A 27,322-nucleotide genomic window follows, 5' to 3' on the forward strand; every position below is an offset into this window, starting at 1 on the left:
CGCAGAACAAAGTGGTGTGCACACGAAAACTTGTACACGAATGTTCACAGTAGCTTCATTTGTAGTAGCTCAAAACTAGACGTAACCAGAAGAAACTTCACTAGGTAAATGGTGAAACAATTTGCGGTACATCTCTACCACAGAATACTACTCAGCAACAGAAAAGCATGAACACACAACAGCATGGATGGATCTCAAGGGTATAAAGCCAAATTAAAACAGTCAATTTCAAAAGGTCAAATAACATGATTTCATTTATACAGTGTTCTCAAATGACAAAATACTAGAACTAGAGGACAGAACGGTGGTTGCCAGGGCTTAGAGACAGTAGGAGGAAGGTTGTGAGTATGACCATAAAGGAACACAAAGGAGGTCTTTGTAGTAATGGATTTGTCCTGTATCTTAATTTTGGTCACGGTTACACATTTCAACATATGATAAAATGACTTCGAACTATACACACATTGTACCAATGTCAGTTTCCTGGGTTTGATATTGTGCTATAGTTATGTGATACCATACATACTTCCTTGTATAGTGGTTGGAGAAATTAGGTGAATAGTATGGTACATAGGATCTCTCTGTACTATTTTTGGAAACTTCGATTCTATAATCATCGCAAAAAGTATTTTTAGAATACCTTTGGCCTCTCTTCACATTAACATACTTCCAGTGCCCAACCCTTTCCAACTGAGCCACCCCATTGCATCTCATAGCATCCCATAGAACTTCTCACCTCAACAAACCACATCACACCCACGCGTTTGGGATTGTTACCAGGAAAGCATTTGGCCTCACGGTCTCCTATAGTTGTTTGTGGCTTCCTCTCCTTGGTATCACAGCCCTTGCAAAAGTCTCCATCTTTCTCAAGGCATCTCATGATATCATGGTTCTCGGAGTGCAGCTCTGAGATTCATGTGCTTTGCTTTCTCCAGTGTCTAATGTCGCATTTTAAATGCTAATTATTACACAGGTCCTCAAAGTAAACATAAAGCCTGTGAAGAATCACAAGTCTGATTGTGTAACCACACAGTCCCCATAGCAGGAGGCTACAGAACGTCTTAGGATAAAAGAGAATTATGGCATCATAGGAGGCCTTTTGCACGGATGAAATAAAGCCAAATATGAGAGAGACAGAGGGGAGAGATGGGGAGAGGGAGGGAGGGAGGGATAAAGGGAGAGAGAGAGATATTTCATAATGTGCAGCAATTTTTAGGAGAAGAAAAGGGTGAGAGGCTGATGAGGACATGCGTGTCCCAGCTGCATCTTTGCTACTTTGGCTGGGCTTGCATTGTGGTTAACCTCAAGTTGGTTCGGTTTACCCACCTCTTTTTTTGTGCCTTCACTTCAGAGAGTACTGTTAAGAGTAGTTGACATTTTGAGCACAATAATTCTACATTACTATGCACACAAAAGTACAAGCCATCGAATGTATTTCTGCTATTCCTTTAAAGAATTACACCTTCTAGTTTTAAGTCTAGTAAGAGTTCCTGTGATCTCTTAAACGATGAGTACAAATGCTTCCTCTCTCTTCCTGCCCCCATTTCTCTTAATTGATCTATTGTAACCATAGCTATTGAGTGTCTACTATGTGCTAGGCATAATTCCAAGTGTGAGAATCACAGCTATGAATATGTCAAAAAATGAAAAAAGTAAACAAATACAGATTGTAATTTCAGGTAGAAGAGGGAATTGAGTTAGGGAACTGTGTTGTGGTGGGGCCTCTTATATAAAGGAGTTGGGGAAGGTCTCTCTAGGGAGGTCAGTGAGGGCTGCTATCACAGGACACCATAGACTGGGTGGCTTAAACAGAATTTATTTCTCACAATTCTGGAGGCTGGGTGGTCCAAGATAAAGTCACTCACAGCTGATGTTTGGGGAGGGCCAGCTTCCTGGTTTGCAGATGGCTGTCTTCTTGTATCCTCACATGGAGAGAGCAGAGAAAGGAAGCAGAGGCCCCTGTCTTTTTATAAAGGCACAAATCCAGCCTCAGGACCTCTTTACCTCCCAAAGGCCCTACCTCCTAATACCGTCACATTAGGAGTTAGGATTTGAGCGTATGATTTTTAGGGTCACACAAACATTCAGCCTATAGCATGAGGTAACACTTGAGCAGAGACCTAAGTAATAACTAGAAGAGCTGCTCACAATTATTGTGCATTTTCTTATTCTGACAGGAGCTGTGTTATGCAGTATCTCATTTAACTCTCTCAGCAGCCCTTTGAAGAAGGTACTTCATTATCTGCATTTTATAAATGTAGAACCCAAGGCCTTCAGAAGTAAAACTGCTTTCCCAGCGTCACTAAGAAAATGAGAGTTGGAATGTGATTTTCATCATATGACTGTAGAACTTGGCATTTTTAACCACCTAGTTCTACTGCTTAAGGTTTTATATTTCTAGGGGAGAAGCCCCCAGGTCAGTCTCCCTTCTCAGGCAATTGAAACCAAAGGTTTTCACACTATGTTCAACAGAAGCCCCAGGCCTTCTTTGAGCCCAGGATATGTGCGTGGGGTCTCACATTGGTTTCCGGGAGAATGGCTCTACCTCTGTATGATTTATAGATTAGGCTTCAACAGAATAATTTTTTTAAATAATAGGTTGAACTCCTTAAAAAAGAGTCAGAAGATGACTCATTTAATGACTATTTTAAAATGTAATTTAAAGTTTGTTGTTGTTTTTGTGGACAAGTAGAAGTAGTGGTAGGGGCAGTCGCAACAGCAATGATAGATGCAGCCACTTCTTCCAATGCTAAGTTCCAAGTACTAGTCTAAGCACTTTGCTTAGACTATTCAATTCTCACAGCAACCCCATGATTTTGGGTTATTTTACAAATGAGTCTGAAGCTCAGAGATGAGTGCCTATCCTAGACTTCACAACTAGTAAGTAGCAGGACCAGGAATTGAGCCCAGGTGGTCTAGCTACAGAATCTGTTTACCCCATAACATAGGGTTAAGGACTTGAACCTTCTGTGTCACTGGGCTTAAAGTGAAAGCTATGCTTGCTCTGAAATCTAGACTTGGAGGCTGCATGTCCATGTACAATGTATACAGGTTATAGGACTGGTTATAGGACTTCTAATTCATTCAGTGTTACTTGTGACACAAAAGACAGACTGTCCAGACTTTTGCTGGTCTACATGTGACATTTCTCAGAAACAGAATTTTTCAACTTTTATATTCACAGACCTGCATGGCTTGATGTATAACTAATTTCAAAAGATGGATTATTGATTAATCACATTAATGAGTTAAGCCAACACTTGCAGTAGCCAGGGCCCAGCTGTATCCTAAGCCAGTACCAACAAGACATGTGTTTCTTTACATGCAACAATACACAGCCATCCATTGGATGGTCACTTGACCAAAATTCAATTCTAAAGGTTAAAAGGCATAGGAAAGTTATCATAAACTGGTCACTTAACCTCACCCCCTATAAAGCCAACCCTGACTCACTCCATGAGGGAGCATTTGTGCTAAACTTTTCTAAAAGGTCTCTGCCATGGTAAATCTCAGGTCTTCGTCAGATTGGAGTTGTTAAGACTCTACTATAGTTCCCTCTGTAAAGAAGGGTTTCGACTAAATGACATGATGCAGTTTGTCTCTGTTGATGGCTGGTTCATGGTGAACCATGGAGAATGATGTCAGCAAGGGTTCCATTCTGGACTAAAAATATTTAGTCAACCTAAATCTCAGGGCCTCAGTCACTGAGGTCACCCAGAAGAAGAAACATTATCAATTCTCATATTATCTCATTTCTGGGCACTGCCTATGGAATCACTCTGTCTCATTGAACAATAAAGTCTATTATGAGAAAAATGAGGGATGGTTCTAGGGCTTTCCCCACTGCCTGTTTTCTTTTTTATTTCTATTGCCTTTGCAGTATTCATTGTTTGTGCTTCCAAGCCACAGACAGGGTCCCACAAATCTCCCTGGCTCCCTGTGTGGGAGCCAGGCTGAGATGATATGTAGTCCTCTGGATGCTCCCAGCATCATCATTCTAGACCCAAACTGAGATATGATTTAGAAGGTTCCCATAAAACTGGGATCATTGGCCTAATCAGAGCCATTTATCCTGTCTTGAGCTATCAAATCAGTGCTCGTGGGTTGCAGGGAGTTGGGTGGGGGTGTTGGTTCTGGCATATTTTACAATGATTACTTTGAAAAGAATCTCATTTATGAAATTAATGCTCTTTGTAGCATATCTGAGTAGAACCCTCGCAAGAAGCAACAGTTCTTCTTAGCAGTTCTGCAGGTTGAGATTTGGCCCATCCTAAAAAAGGGTGTCATTTCTAAAGGCTCGACTCCAAAATAAATACCTGCTTATTTGCGTTAGAAGGAAAATGTAACCCTGTAAAACATGGTTCTGCTAATTCTAATTCAGGAACATTAGAAAAGAAAAAGGCATATGTACCAAAAGAAATTGGAATGCAAAAAAAAAAAATTCCAGCTGAGAAATATGATAAAATTTGGATCACACTAAATTCTATTTATGCTGAATATTTTATTTTGTTGAAGTCATTTGTGAAAATAGCCATATTGAAATGGTGAAAATCTTACATTCAGCTCGTGTTAAGGAAAGATGATGTTCATTTGAAAGATTTTGCAGTAACAGTCAAAGCAAGGAGTGAATTACTCATAGCACATCATAAAATGATGGGAGAGAGAGAGCTCCACTCTTAGCTGTCTGCTGCAGTACCTACAGTAAATAACCGCACACTCTTTAAATGTTCTGTGCAGGCCCAGAGATATTTATACATACTAAAGAAACACAACTTCCATCCATGTAAAATGACTCCCTCCTGACAAAGTTTAAATAAATTGTTCCAACCCGCCAATAAAGCAGACTGACATGTCGCGAAGTGACAGCTGTCACTTTAACACATTTCATCAGCACGCGGCAGAGGCTGAGAATCTGTACCTTATCACACTGCAAAGAATCTTTGTTCTATGATTTCTCTTGGTATCTTTTTTTTCCCCCCTTTCTGGTTGAACAACCCAATCTTAGCTATTGGACAAACAGGAAAGAAATATCATGTTTCAGTTTGTTTTTTTGTTTTTGTTTTTCAATAAGCACCTGCTTTTTGGAAGACAGTTTGCAAAGCTTATTTGAAATAGATTAACCTTTTGAAATGATAATGACATAAAATAACTAACCTTCAACTTGAAGCCCAGCTTACGATCTTGACTGGATTCGGTTACTTCAGAGTGACTGTTTGGTACTCAAGTCATGTGTCTGTTTCCACATTCAGAAATGTCCATTTTATAGTAGCCCCATCTCCCCCAAATTTATAGATCTTCTGTCTGGTCTCTGTGTTAGCACTTGAAAGGGAACTAGCATAAGCTTGCCCTTCATGGCTGACCATTCTAAGTTTCTCATCACTTTTATTTAAGTCAGATATTAAAGGAGAAAACTATAGTAGTGATGCACTCAGCTGGTGAGATAATTAGGAAGTGCCATCTTCATAATTACTATGTCACTGTTTCCGGAGGGACATGAAAGCTTGTCTTATCTCTTTAACAGGACAAGTTGCTGATCCCCTTAACATTTTTTTTCCCTTTGAACTGATAATATTTCACAATTTTTTTGTTTTGTAAAATGTTCTTAAAAGGGAGGCTTGAGCAATAATGCACAGATTATGGAAATGATGCTCATTAAGTAGAGGGAGAGATTTCTAGAAAGCCACAGAGCTGCTTCGAAACATGTAACCTCCATTAGAGGCTTCATTTGAATGTTTATTCATGGAGCAGTAAACGTTTATTATTATATATTTATTGAAACATAAATTAAAGAACTGTAATTATGTGTATGGCAAACAGTAATGTGCATTTGTCACAAAAATGAGTAAGACAAGGAAAAATGCCATCATTGCTTCATTTACATCTAAATCCTTTATTGTATACCTAACAGAAAGACTCCTAGAGGGAATACCTCTGCAGATTAATGTTCTGATATGGTGCATAAAGAAAAAAATACATATTCTAGATAGTCTTTTTAGCAAAGAGGGCATCCAGGAATTAATTTGCGAAGGTCAGAAGCTGTCCAAAAAGGGAGTGGATTTCTTCTCTCCTGAGAGAGAACTGCAGTGACTCTTATTAAAGTTAACGCTGAGCAAAGAATAAGTCCCTTTAGCAATCTGCACGATACTGATTGTTTTCAAGATGAGCTATTTGCTCCAGACACTCAAGCATATTTGAGTAGTTTTTAAAGAGGGCTTAGATGAAACTGGAGAGATAAGACCTTCAAACTTACATTTTGGTAAAAAGCTAATTTTCAATGGGGAAGAAAGGTATGTGCAAAGCAATCATCTTGACTCTGCATAGGCCACATTCATGTTTGTGCAGGAACTCTCAAGGAAAGGCAGAAGACAAGAGTGGCCAAGGGAATCTGTACAAACACATTTTTTTTTGTCTTTTTTTAAAGCAAGCTAACAAATTAAGAATACTTGAGTTGTCCATCCCTCCACCCAGCCATCTATCTATCCATCTATCATCCATTGATCATTTACACAATGTGTCCTCTAAGCTAGAAAACTGAAGCGAGGGAAGGAAATAATTAGGAGACAAATACAGTAAGGACTATCCCAGAGTTCCAGACCAATGGAAGAGAAAACCCTACAATTATACTTTACGGGGAAAAGCAGTCATTGAGATACATGCAAAGAATCAGAGGAGCCCTGGAGATTTTGAAGACTACACAGAGGAGGTGGCATTTGAACTGGCTCTGAAAAACTGAGGGGAAGTAAGAAGCAAAGGGAAAGGAACTCCACAAGAAGGGAAGAACACTTTCTAAATTTTTCTTACCAAGAATATATACCGTAAACACAGCAGCTGTAACAGTATCTGATAAAATATGGGGTTGACAAATTCTGAAATATTCTTTGTATCTCTTGAAAGTTTTTTTGTTTTTTTTTGTTTCTGTTTTTGTTTTGTTTTACTGGAAATTTTCCTAAGGTGCTGCACAGAAGCAAACAGAACTAGTTTCACAAAGAACCTCTGACCTCCTGTTTGTGAGGCTGAATAGAAAGCTTCTTTATCCTGGAATGATCTACCTGGGGTTCCACCTGTTTTGTTGCATGAGCATAACCTAACACAGCAGAAATGACTATAAATGAGGTTTATCATGGTTTAATAGATCTTGCTTGAGTTTGTCAACTCTTTAAAGGGAAATTATTATAAATTCTACTTTCTTGCTGAACAGTTTTAAAATTTGAAGCTGTTATGTCACTGAAAGTCAATCTTTAGCCAAAAAGTAATATAGAATATTTGTACAAGATTGATTCTCAAATTTATAAAACATCTGTTCTCTAGTGGGCCTGTCTTGCAGAAGTGCTTAATATCCTAAGCATGAGTCGTATGTGGGGAACTAGGCTTATAACTCTTGCTAGGCTGTTAGTGTCATACTTACACTTTAAGATTGAGCAATCCTAAATTTCTCCTATATACTTATATTTCTTCATCTGTAACTTCTCTCATCTTCCCTCATCTTTCAAGTGGAGATAATACCAGTATCCTAATGCATAAGATTATTGTGCAGATTATATGAAATATGTAAGTAAAGTGTTTAGACCAATGCTAGTGTATTCTAAATAGTATTTCTAGCAGTTGTTATGGTACAAGACTAAATGTATTTCTGAAAACCTGCCTCTCTGAACTGGAAGGCTTGGCTCTGCAGTGAGCCTTGCTAAACACATTCTGATCTGGACCATTACCAACCCCCAAACTTGTGTTTTCTTTGTGACTGGATTCTTTGGGAAGGCCTCAGCTTCTGCTACCGAGGTTAGTGCAAGAACACTGCCAGCTATTTAGTTTCAAACTAAGTGTCACTGGAAGTACTCTTGCTTACAGGGCCTTGAAGATACCTTGATATAAACAGCTCAGGACAAAATTAGTGGTCCATCAAAAGGCACAGAGTAACTATTTCTAGCCCTTTTGTCAGTGAGTCCCTTAGGATATCGGCATTGCAGAAGCAGCTAGTATGCCTTTCACAAAACAGAAGAAACACAGTGCTTTCCATGTGCCCAGATTTCCCAGTCAAGTTTGGGAACTTTAAGGTGGATCAAAAAAGATAAAGAACCAATCCAGTTTAAAAAACAAAGAAACAGACAAAAAAACACCGCCCCCCCCCAAAACCCTTCCAGAATTTGTGGAGACCAGTAGAGTTTTGTGGCTTACAATTGTGTTTTTAATCCATATATCACTAGTGGTGCTCCAGTTCTGAGTTATAATAATATATCATGAGAAGGATGTTGCTCTTATGATATATGGGCACAGTACATCAGCTAAGCATCACAGGTTTGATGATATATGGCTCCAAACTACAATGAGAGTTTAAAGGAGATTTTAGCAACTAGATAGCTTTAAATTTCAAATTTTCTAAAAATTAAGGTGTTTTCAAGTCAAATAAAAGCAAGACGATGGAATCTGATGCTGTGAAAAGTGTCACTGAACTTGGAGAACCTGGGTACATGACTTTCCCTTTTGGCTTTCAACTCACAAGGTGGAAATAATTGGCAAGCTCTTCTATAGTTTCTCCTCTATGAGAGCAGAAGCCTAGAGAACTGAACAAACATGAACAAGTGTTGACGCATCTGTTGTGCCAATCAGTTTTCCCCATCTTCCACATGCAGGCATGAGGGTGGCTCATCTTAGTCCCAAAGCAGTAGATCACTTGAGATGCTGTAAGAGGCTTTGGGTAAACCTGGGAGACACTAGTTTTGTTTTCTTTGTTTTAAGGAGCTCTTCCAGTGAAATTCAGAACAAAAGAACAGATAAAAAGTAGATCAACTTCTTTGCCCATTGTTTACATATTCAAAGCCAAGGATATAGGAAGAAAACTTGCCTTTTCTATCATTTGTCTTTGTAAAGGAAGCAATAATTGCAAATAAGAAAAATGAAAGGTAGATGGCATATGGGATACTCACCCTGAGCAGGAAATGGGAGCTGTTGTCATAGTTCTGTCACCTTTCCTGTTTTAATGATGTGTTTATATGATGGTAATGTTGCTTATGAAAATGTACCCATTTTGTTTAAAAACCACTCGCTTTTGGGGGCAAAGAAATCACTATCAATTAAGAAAGCAGGTGCTGAGAGAACTTTTCCTCCTCCATTTTTTAATTCTACTGCAATAAACAACAAAATGAGAAATCTCCCTACTGTTTGTGTAATAGACCCCAACAGGAACAGTGAGAGACAATTACATTTCAAGTAGCTTCTTCCATTTTCCTTAACTAAGTGAAGTAAAGGGAAGAATGGTGGTGGAGTTACTGCCATGTGGAGCGAAACATCTGGGTATGAGGAATCAACACAGTCTCCCCTCCCATTATCTTGCTTACAGATTTTTACTTCTTTGGCTTCCTCCAGTGGACTCTAACTCTCAAGCTACTGTAGATTTTGATGTCCACTTCCCACTCCTCTCTGACTTGCAAAGGGCAGAGCATCGTGTTTCCACCAAAAAGAACCATTTACTTTCTCAGAAAAGAAGTCTTATAATATCAGCTTAACTACGTAATCTGGGTAACAAAGACATAGAAATAAATGAATCACCCAATGCTTCAAGGCTATCAGTTGAATTATATGAATGAGACAGGTCTGATATCTAGAGAGATCTGTGCTATTTCATTGGTTATTAGAAGATAGCCCCATATTTAGTCCACTTCTTGAGAGAACATTGGTATATCATTTGATTATTTCTTTCTCATAGGGTGGAAAGCTTTACTTACACATTTATAGTACCAATTTTTAGGTTTTTCTCAATTAAAAACATTAGCTACCATTTTCTTAAGAATGTTATATGCTAGTAACTGCATAGCACTATACCTGTACTATCATATTCTCACCAAAACATAAAGAATAGGAACAGTTACTGTCTCCATTTTCTAGATGAGGAAAGAGCCTTAATGAGATTGAATAAATTGCCCAAGGTCATCAGACTTGTCAAAGTGGCAGAGCTGAGATTCTAAGCCAGGTTGAGAGGATGTCAAATCCCATCATTGTTATGCTATCATATTTCCCAATTAAATAACTAATAATTCAGGTGACCATATGTCTTGGTTTATTTGGAATAGTCCAGATTTAGGCCTATAGTTACAAATGGGCCATTGTAGTTTGTGAACAGTGTCTCCTTTCACTCCTAGAAGTTCCACTTTGTACAATAAATTATATTGTCCTCTAATCATATGTTTCATGCTGTGAAATCTCATGTCTGCTGATTCTAAGTGTTCTCATCTGCCTCCGGGGTGTGGCGGGGGGAGGAGGGAAGACGGGGGCGGGGCAGAGAGGAGAAGAAGGCAGGGAGGCAAGTTATTGTGAAGTTCTTGTGAAAAATGGCCTGCCAACTCTATCATCTGCTTCTTGGCCATTTACGCATCTTCTTTGGACAAATTCTTGTTCCTCCTTTGCCTGTTTTTTTTTGTTGTTGAGATTTTCCTTTTTTTTTCAATTGAGTTGAAATAGTTCCTTATGTGTCCTAGATACAAGTACCTTATCATATGTATGATTTGCAAAATTTTTCTCCCATCATGTGGGTTGCCTTTTCATTTTCTCAATGGTATCCTTTGAAGCACAAAGTTTTACATTTTGACGATATTCACCCTCTTCCACTTTTAAGGACCCATTGTGGTTACACTGGGCCCAGCTGGATAGTCTAAGAACACCCATACTCTCTCAATTCTAAAGGCAGATTATCAACTGTAATCCATTTGCCACCTTAATTCTTCTTTGCCATGGAACCTAACATAGTCATGAGTCCAAGGATTAGGATATGGACATATTGGAGGGGGTCATTGTCTGCTTACCACAGCAGCATTTTTGTTATTTTTTAGAATCAGATTTGCCTTCTGCTGTTGCTCGCTTGCAGATATGAGGGAGAGGGGTTCATCTTGGGTAAGCTGATGAAGGCTACAGGACACTAGTTATGGAGCAGTGTAGCTCTCTAGCTTTCCCTGCCCTTTCCCCTGCCAGGATTTTATTCCCTACAATTGAATTGCAATATATTCTAACAAGGACAAAGACATAGGTGTGACTACACTGACCAGTCTCAGGTCAGTACAGGGGTAAAGTAGATATATTCAAAAGGATGGAAGGAGAAGCACAGGTAGCACAAAAGAAGTAGTTCCTATAAAAATGTTGTCAGGGGATTAAAGCTCAGAGAGATCCTACCTTTGCAGAAAAACCTAACGATAATAGAAAGGTCTTTTAAAGTTGAAATTTTGCTCGAGCAGGTGAGCCAAGAAAGTGTGGATTGTCTACTTGGTGCAAATTTCATAAAATTAATAAATGAAGGGGAAAAACACTTGATATTGAATAACTGTTAATCTATACACTATATCGGGCGTGGCTTTCAATTAGGAAATGGAACTCAGGTGATAACACGCTTGCTCTAAGTGAATTCAGACCTCCTGGCAAGGGCAAACCCCATCCTTTGATCCTGAAGGGACTTGCAGATGTGACCAAAGACATTACTGAGAAACCATGAAGCTTGGGAAAGGCATCAAGAGGCCACAGAGAGGAGGTGTCTTTATATGTAGACCGTGGAGAAGCAGGCGGCCTCTTGGGAGATGGTGTCATTTGGTGGTGAAGATCAGACACCCGGTATCTATGACAGACTTGGGTTTAGATTTCAGCTCTTGATCACTCCCTGCGGGAATTTGGGCAGTTACTTAACCTCTTTGGTCTGTATTGTCACCTGGAAATGGTGATGCATTTATTAACTACCTCTTAGGAGTATGGTAAAGATTAATTGAAATAAGGAAGTAAATTAAATCAGCCCAAGGATTAGCATGTTGTGAGCTTTCAATAAATGTTAACAACAATTACCACTACTAATGATGATAATTTTAGAAACTAATATGTTCAGGAACCTTAAACCAGCATTTCCCAAAGTGCTTTTCTCCCTCATTTGGAGCTACTCCCCATGATTTCTTTGCAAAACTCCTTGGAAAAGTTGTCTGAGCTAATTTACCTCCCTTTCTTCATCTTCCACTCTCAGTTAAATTCATTTGTTTGTTTGTTTTTAACAGTTCTATTGATATATAATTCACGTACCATAAATTTGCTCTTCTTAAATGTACAATTCCATGTTTTTTTAGTATATTCACAAACTTGTATAATTATCACAACTCTTTGATTCTAGAATATATTCATCATCTCCAAAAGAAATCTTGTGCCCATTAGCGGTCACTCCTGTTAATTTCCTTCCTGTCTCCATGAACTTGCCTATTCTGGACATTTCAAATACATGGAATCTTACGATATTTGGCCTTTTGTGTCTGGCTTTTCTCACTTAGTATAATTCACATAGCATAATTCTTTTAGTTAGCAGTACTTTGTTCCTTTTTATGGCCAAATCGTGTTCCATTGGCCATGCAACATTTTATTTTTCTGTTCATTCTTGATGGACAATTGGATTGTTTCCTTTGGCTGCTATGAGTAATACTGCTATACATATTCATGTACAATTTTTGGTGTGGACATATATTTTATATCTCTTGGATACATGCTTAGGGTGGAATTACGTTTAACTTTTGGAGGAACTGCCAAACCATTTTCCAAAGCAGCTGCACCGTTTTATATCTCCACCAGTAATGTATGAGTGTTCTAATTCTCCATTTCCTCACCAACACTGTTATTGTTTTGTGTTTTTTTTTTTTTTGTTTTCCATCCAGTGAGTGCGAAATGCTATCTCAGTATGGTTTTGATTTGCATTTTATTAATGATTAACGATGTTGAGCATATATTCATGTCCTTTTCAGTTAAGTTTTTATACCCCCAAATTTCAGTGAAACCAACTCGAGCTTTCAATGGCGTTGACACTGTGGATTATACCCTCCTTCTTGAAATTCTTTCTTAGCCTTTGAACTTACCCTCTCTTTTTTAACCTCCTACCTTCTGTGTCCTTAGGCTGAATCCTATTGCCTTTCTTCTTAAATTACAAATGGTAAATTGTTCCAATTCTGAATTTTTAGCTCTGCCCGTGATATTTTTCTCCATGACACTTATCGCCACCTAAAATTAAATTGTATAATTATTTATTTATTTACTTGCTTATTGTCTGCATTGCCCACTGGATTGTAACTCTACAGGGGCAGGGACTTTGTCTTGTTCATCACTGTATCTCTGGTTCCTAGAATAGCACCTGGTAATAAATATTTTTTTTATAAATAAATGTATGTATTAGAAAAAAACATAAGTGGATTTTATATGAATAAAGAACTAGAGGCTCCATAAGTAAGTTTCTAGATTGCTAATTGAACAAACTTAACCAAATCTCTTTCATCTGGTCCTTTCAGATACTTTAATATGCTAATGAGCATTTCAAAATTTATCCAATGAAAACATTTTTGATATGGAAGGTAATGTGTATTTTTTGAACTCTTTCAACTCGAGCAGCTAAACTGCTTGAAACTCTAGCAAAAAATCTAGCAACATTTTGTAGTGCTTTATTAATTGGAATTTTCGTTAGCACTTAGAAAAGTAAGCTGTGATCACCAAGGCTCAATACAAAATAACTAAGAACAGGTTTTGTCAAATTATCTCCATCTGTGCTGTTCATAGCATTTTTATCAGGATGACATTCCATCGGAAGACTATGGCAATGGTATTCTTTCACAACAGTGAGGTTTTGAGCTGGCTTTATCATGATTTTTCTCAAAAGTTAAATGGGTTGTCAGGATCTTGTGATCAGTCTGTTACTTAATAATTTATGTCAAGATATCAGGCTAGGTTGAGATCTATCCCCTGCGGGAAATCACGTATTCAGTGAGCTATTTGCTGTCATCAGTGTCACAGTGAACCACAGTGAATTTCAAGGGGTTACCAATGATCAAGAGTGGCATTTCTAGGACTGGGTTGTAACAGAGCCTATAGAAGTAGCCCTGAACACTAAACCAGCAGAGCAAGGTGAGGATACGGAGGCATGGGTTGGGCCTGGTCCCGGGAGGTTCTCCTAACGTAAGTTCATAGCCAGCTCTATGTTGTTAGTAGGCAACAACAAGCATACCCTTAAGGACAAGGTACAGAAGGTGGCCAGAGTGCAAGAAGCCAGGGGAGCATTCAGTAATAAGTCTCCCATAATGCAATAGGGAAAAGCCAAACCGTTAGTGACCTTGGTGCCCACATTAGCACATTTGGCAGGAGAAGGGTTCAGAAACCAGATGGATAGTCTAAGCCGGTGGTTCTCAGTATGGCCCTGGAGCAGCAACACTGGCATCACTTCAGAACTTGTTAGAAATGCTAATTTGGGGGCCTAGTGATCTGTGTTTCACCAAGCCCCTGGTGCCTGTTCAAATTTGAGACCCACTAGTCAAAGCAATAGAAATAAGCTGGAGCAACAGAGAAAATTTAACTGTACCCCATTCAGGGAGCTTCTTAAATATCCTTCCTGCTAGTGTGGGAACCAATCCCTGAATGTGATCTCTACTTAGTGGGCAAATTAGAAAAAAATGATAACAAAAGTAAAATATAAGCCTAATACTACTGTAGGTATATGTTGAGTACTGATTGTGTACTAAGCAGCTTAATAAGTACATGCTTAGCAGATTTGATCCTCTTAACAACTTTGTGAGATAAAAAATGTTATAGATGGGAATACTTAGATACAGGCCTTATGAGGCAAGGCCACACAGCTAGTAAGTGGTACGTCCAGGATTTGCATTAGGCAGTTTGACTGCAGAACCCTGGTCTGGAGTACCTGATTAATAGAAAGTACAGCTAAATGAATGGATGGAAGGAAGAAAGCAGGGAAGAATGGACAGATGAGACTCAGGGAGAAGGGAAGAAAAAAGAAAGAAAGGAAGGAAAAACAGCAGCAGGTTTGGAATTAAGGATCGAGTGACAGTTCTTACTAAGGGCGGCTATTGCCTTGTATTGTGCCATTTTTCTGGGGTTGCTTTTAAGTCAACTCGCCCATGGACTTCAATAAATTTCACCTTGGGCCCATCCTGAGCTGCTTTCTCTTAAGAATTTGGTTCCATAGGTAGTTTGTCATTTTTTTTCTCCTGTCTCCCCCACCCGCATGCTTACATAGTCTTTGTGACTTAAGTATACACGCATCCCGGTTGCTGAGGAATCTGTGACTGGCTTCATCACTGACTGAAGAATATTCTGGTAAAAACATGTCATTCTTTGGGGACTGTGTGCTCAAGGGCTGATGGGAAGCTCCTCTCTGCTTTGTTCACCTTGGACCGCCTTGTTCCGTGCCTTCGTTTTAATAGCGTATCATTTTCTTCTCCTTGTGCAGCTGAGCCACAGGGACACTTAATCTCACATTCTCCAGAGGCCCTTCGGAGGCTTCGAGTCTGATCGTGTAATCAAAAAGGGGTGGGTGTGATCAGGGATGAGGTTTGATTCTTTGTCTGCCTCTTTACATTTAGACTTTTCATTTTCACATTCCTCCCCATAGTTTGTAATAAGCGGAGGAACATAGCTCAAGGGCAGGAATAAAGTTTAACTTCAGCCGGGGTACAATAGAGGCTATTTGGAAAGTAAAACTTTCAAATGGTAGTTTAGCCTTGAAGAATATATTGAATTAGATATGCTGTGTGCCTTGATTCACAACCGCTGCATAATAGCATTGCTATGTATATTACTTGGGTAGTTTCATAGACTAAAGAAATGGGCTGTTTAAAAGATTAACGTCACAGAATCAGTATATGTGCTAATAAAAAAGGTGGGGGCAGGAACCAGACCACCTGGCTTCCTGTGCTGACTACCACTTCCTGTGGTGCCTTCACTTCTCTGAGCAAAGAGTTCCTCCTCAGTAAAGTGGAGATTGTAGTAGAACTTGGCTCATGGGATTATTCAGAGCATTGAATGAGATAAATGCAAGCACAGAGCTTCCTTATCATAATAATTGAAAGTTTAAAAATGAGAATTATTTATATGATTATATGATTATTATTTGAAACCTCGATTCTGTAATTTGGCCCATACTCCTTCATACTCTCACTCATTTGCTCTTATGCAGTTCTCTGTTAGCCAATTTTTATTTCTTGTCAGTTTCAGAGACACTGTGGTCACCTTTTAAGACGTGCTGTCATTTCAAAGCACTGGCTAAATACAACCAAGACTGACAACTATGAATAATTCCACAGAGCCCCTAAAACAATGGCATTTCACTCAAACTCTCATGTGTGCCACCAACTTGTTCTCTCGCTTTGTGCCTCTATTCTCCACAGATTTAAGATATCGTTACTGAAGGTGAACGGCATCTTCCTCTGAAAAATAATCCAGCAGAAACCAATGTGGAGTAATTGGGTTTCATGAGAGCATCACTGTCAAGTGTAAAAATATATGGGGAGATAATCACATTTTATTTTTTTCTTTCTTGTACATTTCAGCACGTTCACATCCACGTTCTTCCCAGGAAGGCTGGAGACTTTCACAGGAATGACAGCATCTATGATGAGGTATGTCTGCTCTCTCCGATCTTATTGTTTGATCACAGGGGCTGTCTATGCAATGAAATCCATCTAAATAACTAGGTATTGACATAGATATGGTCTTAAAAGAGATTCCACCTAATATGACTTGGGAAGTGGCAGTAGAGGTGAAGTAACCCAGAACGGCCATTACAGGAACTGAAGACAAATGAATTTATAATGATTTTCTTTTTCAAATCAAACTGGGCAGAAACTGACTGTCCTCGGGATTTGTGCCTGTGATTTACCGGGACACTAAATGTTTGCATACAGACCTGACCCAAAGTCTCCATAGGAGAAAATCTATAGGACAATCAATAGAAATTAAGCGGATTGATATATGATTATTTAATCAAATGCTACATTTAATTTTTAAAATACTTGGAACTCAGCTTGTCTCTCTAGCATTTGTTCAAAGTCAAACTGTGAATTATCATCAGCCAAAACGAGGTTGATTTGAATGATATAAGTTTAACCATGTATTAGTTGCATTTTAGCAGTTAGCTGATTTCTAGTTACTTCCATTCAAAGATATAAATGTGAAACTATTACAGAGGTCAATTGGCAAGAGCCAGGTGATCTGCCTCTAGGGTGTAGTCTGCATGAGAACCTTCAAGTGTCTGTCTGTACTATGTGGAGCACATAGACTATGATAGATCAGGCTGGCGTAAGATGATTTTGATTTAACTATTTAGCCAATGAAAGGTAAATATGATCCCCATGTGTATTAGTGGATAAGATGGCAAGGGCACCCTGGAGTGCTTGGTTGAAAAGGGCTTCCAGGCTATTTCTAGATGCAATAAGGAAATGTGCTGTGATTGCTTAGCAATGTCTGCCCCGGGTATCAACTATCAGAGTGCCATTTGACACTCCTGTTCTAACCCTTTGAGAATGGTTTCTAAAGTAACTTTTTATTTTAGTTGTTTATCATGTGGCTCTACCAGGTAAACTCCACCTAATAATCTCCACCTGATTTCCGTGGGTCAGCTAGAACCTATGCAACATTGTGTGTGTGTGTGTGTGTGTGTATATTTTTAAGGCTTCTTTACAGTAACTGAACATTAAAATGGCTACCTGGGCCCTGAAAATAAAGAACCAGAGCTCAGCAGTTAGTTTTGAGACTTACAATTAATTTTTTCTGGGACTCACTGGTTCTTTTGAGGTGATTGGTTATTATGCTTTTGGGACGTCCCTCACTATCTGTGCTTCCTGTGTTTTCCGAGAGCTGAAATGGACCTGTGTAGGGTGGAAATGCTCTAGTCATTGGTCCCTCAGTGCTAGTTGGTAGACCAATTGCTGCATATCCCAATTCCTAGGAGGTCCCAACCCTAGTGATTGCCGAGGCTCTGAGGAAGCAGTAATCATGTGTGCCTAAGGAAGTCCCCAGGAGATTCTGATGTATGGCTAGATAGGGAAATAGTCTTTCCAGAATTTGGGCTTTCTTGAAGTCATATCTTATAATATTGTAATTCAAATTTATTTTCATTGGATATGGAATGTGGCTTGAGGTTGATAAAGGGTTAGATCATTTGAAAGAAAGTCAGAATTATGGAGTAATTATAAAGGGATGCATTTTTTCAAAATACAATTACTGATCTCATTAACATAAACTAAGGTTAATAAAATGTTGCCAAGTACAGGCTATTTTAATGAATAAATTAGCACATGATTTATATACAAGTGAATACATCTAAAGTGGTATTTAAAAACCTGAAAACACTGTTTTCGTCGGCTGACTGTCACCTTGAAATCTTGTTTATATTCCAAGTGTGCTTGTGATAGAAGCTGCAGGGCTACATTTCAGCCCAATTTGAGATACAGTGTCTGACACTGAGGTAGGTATGTGACCTTTCTCTCCTCGCCTACTCTTTGCTCTTGTGTGCATGCTCTCACAGCATCTGTGGCCCCACAGATGAGACAACCCATGTCCCTACCTCCTACATATGTGGAGAAGCATCTTACAAGAAGTAATTACTATGAGAGGTTTTTTTAATCAACTGGTAAGTCATATGTAGTATAGATTGTGTCCACTGAGGGAGATTGTGGTATAAGACTATAAAGCGAATGCACTTTGAAGACAGAATTAGGTTCAAATCCCAGAACCACCTAGTGGTTGTGTGACATTGGGCAAGTTACTTAACTTCTGTTTTAATTCTCTCATCTTTAAATTGGAAATAATACACTTTAAAGGTTGTTATGTGTCATATATGACATACTATATATTAAAAGCTTATTATAGGACTTGGTACATACTAAGTCTTTATTAATAGGTAGCTGCTTCTGTTCTTCTTACTCATCTTAAAAAAAAAAAAAAACGCAACAAAATACTAAAAAAACTAGCAATGGTAGGTAAATGGAGAAGCCATGTTTGAAACCAGATTATTGGATGCTCTCATTCAGCACTTTCCAAGGATCAGATTTCCAATTTTCCCTCCACTTTAAACCACTAATTTTCAGATTCATTTTCTTCTTTACATAAAAATATTTATCCAGTTTGAGTACTTAATAAGATACTGTCTAGAAAGTGGCATGAGAAGCATGAAGCACTGCACAGGCATTATTTGTATAAGATGTAATGTACATTAGACTGAGTGACCTTAATCGGAGATGATGGAGTGATGAGGGACAGCATTCCTTTAACTAAACGGAGCACTCGCTCTAAATTATGCATCTGTCCATGAAATACAGCAAACAGACTGCCTTGGAGGGTGGGTAGTAGGGAATAGGGACAGCAGGAAACTGAGCTCTGTGAAATGTAATTGTAATCCTACTGCTGCAGAAATAGAAAATGATGTCTAAAGAAGCCCTGGATTGTAAATTAGCTTGGAATGTTGTGTTCTCCACGGGCGCCGTTTAAGAAAGATAATGACAAACTAGAGAAGGTTCACAGAAAGGTGATGGGGTGGTGGAAATAGTGATTTGGGGAACAGCTGAAGATAGAGATGTTTTGTCTGGAGAAGGGAAAACTCGTAGAGGGAAGATAGTGATAGGGCCACTGTTTCTAAATATCTAAAGGGCTGGCAGGTAGGAAAGGTATTAAATAGTCTATGTGGCTCCAGGGGGAAGATTTGGGACTTTTAGATTCCAAGGAGGCAGATATCAGCTCCAACAGGTCAAATTGATAGAAACTTCTGAACACTTACAGTGACTTGGGGGGATGTGGTAGTACCTTCCCCCTCCTGGATCCATGCTAGCACAGAGTAGATGGCCATGATTCTTCAGGAGGACTTCTACATTCAGTCCTTGGATAGACCACATGGTTCCATGATTTTATAAAGCTGGCCCATTTGATCATTACCTCCATATTTAGGTTATGCAAGTTCTGTAACCAATAGTGCTTTTTGTTGTTGTCGTTGTTGTTAGTATTCCAGCATTTGGATAGCTGCCTAAGAAAACATTCTTTTTTGTTTAGTTCATGGACATATAAAGTATAACTCTTCTTTGACTTACATAAAACTATGCTCTGTTGATTTTTCTCATTCCCATCCTACTTTCCACTTTTATTCCAGCTCGTTGTTGCACATCGATAGTCTATGGGAATTGTTTGCTTCATCGAGTATTATTTTGCTTAAAAAATATTATTTAATGATGTGCTTCTTTTTTGCCTGTAAACTATTTTTTAATGAGTCTAAATGTTATTGAGCATGTCACTCATTCTCTAGGTCACTATAGTTCCCACCATTTCCTGTCTCTTACCAAGGTTTGCCTCACTGCTTTATACCTGGCTGACCCCTGAAGGCATTTGAATTTGAGATCCGTGACTGTATCATAGGATACTCTTCTCCTTATCACTCAAATGTTACAACTCCCAGGATTCTCTGTCTAGTCCGCTGTGTATGCCACTTACCTGTAGCATTCATTTTACGTCTTTGCTTACTCATTTACAATGCTATGGCCCTGGTGAGTTCTTTACCTTCAGTAGTGCATTCTGTCCACCTTCCTAGTTCTTGTTATTCTCATTCTCTCTCATTGCTTGGCTTTGTTAAATATATTATTTTTGTTCCCACCTTTGCACATGTAGTTTTCTTTGCCTATAATGTCTTTCATTTTCTCTTTCCTGTCATGTGACTTCATGTCTTCATCCAAATCTCAGCTCAAGTATCATCTACTCAAAGTTTTTTTCATTGATTTCCCCACTCCATCTAAGATAGATAATCCCTTATCTCCTCCACAGTAACTCTATCATATTACCATGTTTATTTCCTTTTTATTATTTACCACACTTGAGATAACTTATTAGTTTATTAGTCAATGTCTATATCCCTCGCTTCACTGTAAAGCCTTGAGAATAGGGACCTAATCTGTCATAAAGCGGTTATTCAACACATTATTTGTTAAATTAATGAATACATGAAAGAACAAGGTGTTGAAATAGAAGAACTTGAAGTTCCCTACTAGTGCTAACATAATTTAAAAGAGAGAACATCAATTTATTAACTCATAGCTACATTGAGTGAGATTCTAACGTGGTAATATCAGCCATCTGAGGTTAATTTAATGGAGCATTGATGGAATGACAAGATGTTTGTCAGAAATTGTGTGCAGATGGCTGCAAATTGTGGCTCCTCAGAAAGGCTGGGTGAAGTAATTATAAATCTTTTCTGATTACTGAGCAAGCCTGGTAGGCACATGTCAAAGTTGATAAGTAACTTGCCTCCTCTAAAGGTTAGACTTGTGTGTCTGTAACAATTACAGATGTGGGATTTGCTGAAATCAGGTTCAAGAGCTTCTCTTCCTTTTATTCCAACCTTGACTTTCATATCTGACTTTATCTTCACCTGCTCTTCCTCCAGCTCTCTGTCCTGGATTTGTCTTTGCATATTTTGTTTTCTGCTTTATCTTCTCCATTTCAGAGGATGAGTCTCTCTACTTCCCCTCAAAACTAAGTTTAAACTACACCCTTCCCAAGGCAGAATTTCTTATAAAGCTCTTTCTCTATGGTTCTCTATGCAGATCTTATTTATTAGTTGCTCCCAAACTCATTCTACATTTATGTTTTTTAAATTTCCATGAATTATGTGAGGCCTTCTCTAAACTCAGTGGGCCCTCCGTTATCTTGACAAGTTGATGAAGATTATGCTAATGACATAAATGGGTACTTGGATAAAAGAGCATGTACAGCTAATGTGGAAGAGGGAAAAACCTATTGCCTAATGCCATGGTACATCATCTCATTAATTCTATAAGGCTTACCCTAGCTGTGTCCCAAATAAGCAACTCTCATAATTGTGTTGGACAATTCATGAAATGTTTATGGGTGACATTAAATGGTTGTGATTGTGCACTGTGTATGAAACCCATTACTGATGAAGAAAGTGACTATTATTAAAGCAAATGGGAATAGCAATCAGCAGTTGGACAAATTCAACCATGAATTTCATAGAGCAACTGTAGGTTCAAGCATGTCATGGAAACAATTGCGTGGCTTAACACAATGCATGAACAAAATCAATTTGCTAAAATGCAGGTCATTTGGCCTTGAGTGCCAGAGAGAACTATTATATTGCAAATAATATTTGAACTTGGATCTCTTTCACACACCATTTGACAATGGACTCAAAGTCAATGGGTCCCCAGTTGAGTCTCCAAAAATGAAGGAATGTTTCAAGGAGACAGTTAATTATCTTCCCCCCTCCACTGGGTTCAATGATGTCCTCATTCTGAGGGATGAGTTTTTGAGTGTTTGAGAATTTTTTAATGTAAACTTTGTTACCCCTTGTTCAGAATAAAATAAAAACTCTGTGGGTTCTTCTAAATTTGTGAGAACTTGTAACTCAAAAAATCTGAATGTGCTATAACCAACAAAAAAAAATACATAGTAGTGGTAATTTAATGATTTGTGACATTGAATTCTCTGAGTAAATCTCTAAATGCTCCTTGGCTACCTATTTTAATAAGAGAAATGGATAGACATCTGGTTTACTCTTTCCTATGTCAGGTTATCATTGAATTAAATCTTTATGTCCCTTTGCAGAGAGAAACAAAATTAGCAGAGAAGCATTTATCTGGTTAAAATTATTTCCACCATTTTTTCCTAGTAGAAACAAGAATTCAATGACTATACAATTTAGATTAGTAATATTTGGTAGAGTCTACCATATGTGGAATTTTGAGAAGCATGGAGGACTATAACGGTGGACTGGTGGCTTACAGGAAAAACTCGTGAAATGATTAAATATGAGGAAAAAAATTGAAGGAGGGCAGAAGGGTGATGATGAGAAGATAAGTACCTAGAGAATGAACCCCAAGGCAAAGGATGACACCTCTATGGTTTTCCCTAGCCTGCTTTGAGAATTGCCACTTCAGGTCAGTTTTCTCAGAACTGCTATCCTCTTTCATTTGAGTGTGCTCAATTGCGTATTAGTGAGAAACAAGAAAAAGTTAACCACACATTGGTCCATCCATAGTACCAAAGTAAAACCACTCCATGTAGTTCTCACTTATTGTTTTCTGAGTAAGGCTTTGTCTAAGGAGTTATATGTGTTCTGCACAGTGAATTCTCTCTCCAAACAGACATATTCCAGCAGAAATCTATCAGGTGCATATTAACATGCAAAATGCCTGCTCCAAAAAGTCCTGTTGCTGGTCTGCCTTCCTACCGGCCTCTCATAGTTCTTTTCTCATGTCACTCAGTCACAGCAACTATTGCAATTAAACCTGAATTAACATCAGTACTTAAAGATTGGACCATTTGTGTATTTTAAAAAAATAATTTAAAATTACTTAGGTTTTTATTCAAGGTTTCGGACATAACTGTTAATAAACTGTCACTTTAGAATGCCCCCAAATTTTGGTAACTTTGGAGACTGTGATCCACTAAAGAAAACTAGATCTCACAAGAAAATTTTCCAACTCTATTTTGTTTAGAGCTGAGAGTTTGGGGACAAGGAATAGGAAAATAGTTATAAGTAATTATTTTTAAGTTAAATTATTATTAAGTTAGGAATAAATTATAAGCACAAATGAATAAACCCAGCAAGAAGAAATATAAAATAAGCATTACTTTTCTATCAGTATAAATTATAATAACCTCAAAGAGAAAAGCCCTCAAACATTGACTTGCTCTCTTTAAAGAAGGAAAGCAAAATAAGCAAGAATTAGGGGAGAAAGGAAGATAAAAACTATTACAATTTTAAAGCCATAAAGCATTTGAAAATGCTTTTGCTTTTCAATTATCTGTCATTCATTAGACAAAAGAATGATGCATTTATTTTAAGTAGCATTTATAAATAAATCTCATTACCCCTTAGCTTAGAAACAGGGCTCATGCTTTGAAACTATCAACCAGCAGAGAAGAACAATAAAGCTTCCAAGCTTCCTGCTTCAGAGAAGGCACATATAGCCCTGGGAACAAAGTCTGGTGTTTGGAATCCCAGTTTGAGTCACTAAAATGCAGTTGTAATGTTTCACCTTCAGGTGATGTCTGTTATCAGTGTGTCCTCAGTCTGTACTTTTTGCACATTGTGTTCTAGAGCGGCACCGTTCGGTGGAAATGTAATGTGAGTTTCATATGTAATTAAAAATGTTTAAAACAAGTGAAAAGAAATAGGCGAAATTAACTTAACTGATACAATTTTAACCCAGTATAACCAAAATATTACCATTTGAACATGTAGCTAATATACAACATTTTCATGAAATATTTACATCCTCTTTTTGTGTAAGTCCTTGAAATCTCATATGGCTTTTACATTTCCAGCACATCTCGACTCAAGACTGGCTACATGTGGTTAGCGGCTACCAAATTGGGCAGGGCAATTCTAGAGTTTATTAAATCCAAACAGCTTTATTAATTTTAATTAAATGTAATTTTGATGCGAAAGCTTTCAGTCTTTTCACCGTGGACCTTCAAATTCCAAAGGCAGTAATTTATTTTCCCTGGTTCTCAAAAGTGTAAGATAACACAGGAGATGTGTCATCTAACAGCCAAAGTAGGTTGTATCATCCCTGATCAAAGACTGTTGAAGCCTTCAGAGACATAACAGCTCAATAATTTGTGAGGAAATTAAACTTTAGTCCACACTATCTAGACATTTAAATATAATGAGGAAATCTCATCTGGAAAGAAGAAATTCTGACTTATGATTTTCTTTCAGATTGCTTTAGCTTACTGGCAATCAGCTTTTTATGGAGGTTTTTATGCCCACCTCCCCACCCCCAGATTTAGAAGAGCAAGTTGAAAGAGACCTGATTTTCTTTCTAATTAAGAAAATCTAGAGAAGGCTTCTATACCCACATAGCTCTAAATTCTACATATCAGGTCAATACAGTGATTTGTTATAAGTTATTTAATGTTGAATTTACTATTTAAATTTCGGTGTCTTTCATGTTTCCCATATTTGAAATGGGGAGGAAAAATATATAAGCATTGGACAAACAATAATAAAAACTTTTAACTCTTAATCTTTGTTCCTAGGGAGAAGGCTAAAGAAAAATAATAATAAAATAAAATTATTATTTTCATTTAATGAGAGGCTACACTGGGCTGGACTCTATACTAGGTGCTATACATATGTTACTTTAATCTTCATAAACCTTGCCAGATAGGTATCATTAATACCATTTAATTGAAGCTAAACCCCACAGAGGGTAAGTGTGTGTATCAGGACCTTAGAATCAGCTCATGATAAACAGCTTCTTTAGATCAGAGTCTGGTTGACTAGAAAGCCTTTGGTCTGAGGAAAATATTATGCTTCCTTTTTATAGAAAATGCAAAAATAGTGAGATAAATGATTTTCTTAAAGACTGTGACCTCCAGTACTAAATCCCAAACAGCTTCCAGATCTCTGTTCAGCCTTAGAGATATTTACACACACACACACACACACACACACACTGCTTTTGGGATACAACTCACTAGTTCTCAGCTAGGTACTTTATAACTCTTTTTTGTAGCGTTTTTTTTTTTTTTTTTCTTCTTCTCCAAACACAAGGAAGTCTTATACACAGTCCAGCAAAGCTTCTACAATTCCCAAGGTCATTTTTTTCTGAGCTGGTTTTGTGCACTGAACCTCTTAAATGCTTTTGCATGCCTTATAGTATATTCATGTCATGATAACACACTAAAATATTTAAAAGGAAATTGCTGCCCTTTTTCCCTCAAAAAGGAAACAGTCTTTGCTTACAACTCTCAATGGACCATAAATATCTTCTAGGGCAGCTGTACCCATATCTGTTGGAAATCCTTATATTAGCAGTAACTAAGGAACTTATAGAATATTCCCTTTGCACCGAAATGAAGCCTTGCTCCAGCATCTTCTTCTTCCTTTAAAAAAAAAAAAAAGTTGGGTTCTACTTTGAAAACTCTTCAGAGTTATTGAAGAGGAATTTGGACATTTCGGTCAAATCCATTTATGAACTTCCAGCTGGCTTCCCAGTAATCTTGGTCTTAGTTGATCCAGAGACTGAAACTAAATTTTTATTTTTCCAGCAATCGGAAATAACCTGAAATGAGCGATTTGACTTGTTTTCTTAAATCAGTTTCCATCCACATGATGTGCCTACCATTTACCTTCCTTCCCTGGGGCACTGGGATAGTTCGTTTTCTTTTCGGTCTCATCTCAAACTCAAGAGCATGTGGAGCTCGAGGGGATTTCATTTATTGGTGACCTGGTATAGAGCTGAATAAGACTTATTGAGAGAGTTTAAGGACAGGGTTTTTCTTAATTGGTGATTCCGTTTCAAATAGAGAAGGAGAATATAGAGTGATTATGACACCGGCATGCTGATGAGTTAATGTATACAAAGAAATGCAATGTGGAGTGGTGAGTTACGTATACCTCGAACAGATAAGAAAACTGATGCCCAGAAGGACACAGTAACTTTTCTGAGGTCACAGAGGGAGGAAGATAGACCTGGGATTCATACTCAGACTGTCTGGTTCCAGAGTCTGCGTTCTCTTTCACTCTGCTGCCTCTGAACCCCCACAAGTGTCTTAATCAACTTTGTCCTTCTTGCTGCCTCACACCCAATAAGTCCCACTACCTCGTGGGTATGTTTTCCAGATATGTTTGTTGAGCTGAATCCTTGACACTCTGAATTCAGAGCCTCATTCTCCCATTCCTCACCTCAATGGCCTTCCTTTTCAGCTGTAATCCGCCCCCCCCCTTTCTGGGTACTACCTTCTTTCCTTGTCAAAACTACCTCTCAAAAAAGATACTGTACTGTAAATGTAACAGCAGTAGTTCACATTGTTCACCTTCCTGAGATGACAAAGTATTTTTTAAACTAGCCAAGTCTGATGGAGAAAGAATGAAAATTTAAAGCTGGACTATCTGGCCTTAGTCTAAAGGTACAGTGGGACTTTGCTAGTAACTCCAGAATCAAATGATAAAGGCCAGCAATGGACTCTGTACCCATTTCTGGAATCTCCCTGAAATCAGTTTGATAATGGTCCCTGAGTACCCCCACCATCATTCGCTAAAATAGACCAATCCAAGCCAGAACAATCCTCATGCACCTTCATATTTTGGAATTGTGTTAATACTCTGCCAAGAAAATAATATTTCTATTTTATCCTCCTTCAGTTTCAAAAATGCTCTTGTCTGTATCGTAATTTCAAAATTACCTCAGAGCGTGTATCAATAAAATATGTATTACTTATGTATTTAATTTGAAAAATCTCCACCTGAGAAACAATTTAAATGCTAAATAATAGAGGAATATAGTTTGAATGTATGTATTTATATATATAAATGTTTTAAAATAATTTTAATGACATAATATAGTATTACAATATATTGAATAAAATATTATATAATATTGAATGAAAAGAGTGGCATATAAACCAAGAATAGAATGGAAGCATATGCACCTGGTATTTAAAAGGGATTGTGGCAGGATAATGGAGTCATAGATCACTTCTGTTTCTTTCTTCATACTTTGGCATTTCCCAAACTTTATATAAT

General features: G+C 38.0%; 1 protein-coding gene across 6 annotated transcripts in view; it reads left to right on the plus strand.

Annotated features, from left to right (window-relative positions):
* The window catches only part of FHIT (fragile histidine triad), a 1,286,618-nt gene that overhangs the window by 1,102,359 nt on the left and 156,937 nt on the right, over positions 1-27,322 (plus strand). For all 6 annotated transcript variants that reach the window (XM_015593668.2, XM_015593670.2, XM_006917499.3 and 3 more), the window contains one exon: positions 16,335-16,403. In XM_015593668.2, coding sequence (XP_015449154.1) covers positions 16,335-16,403 — 69 coding nt within the window. The remainder of the gene's footprint in view (positions 1-16,334; positions 16,404-27,322) is intronic.

The sequence above is a fragment of the Pteropus alecto genome, unplaced genomic scaffold (assembly GCF_000325575.1).
Source record: "Pteropus alecto unplaced genomic scaffold, ASM32557v1 scaffold75, whole genome shotgun sequence".
Taxonomy (NCBI): Eukaryota; Metazoa; Chordata; class Mammalia; order Chiroptera; family Pteropodidae; genus Pteropus; species Pteropus alecto.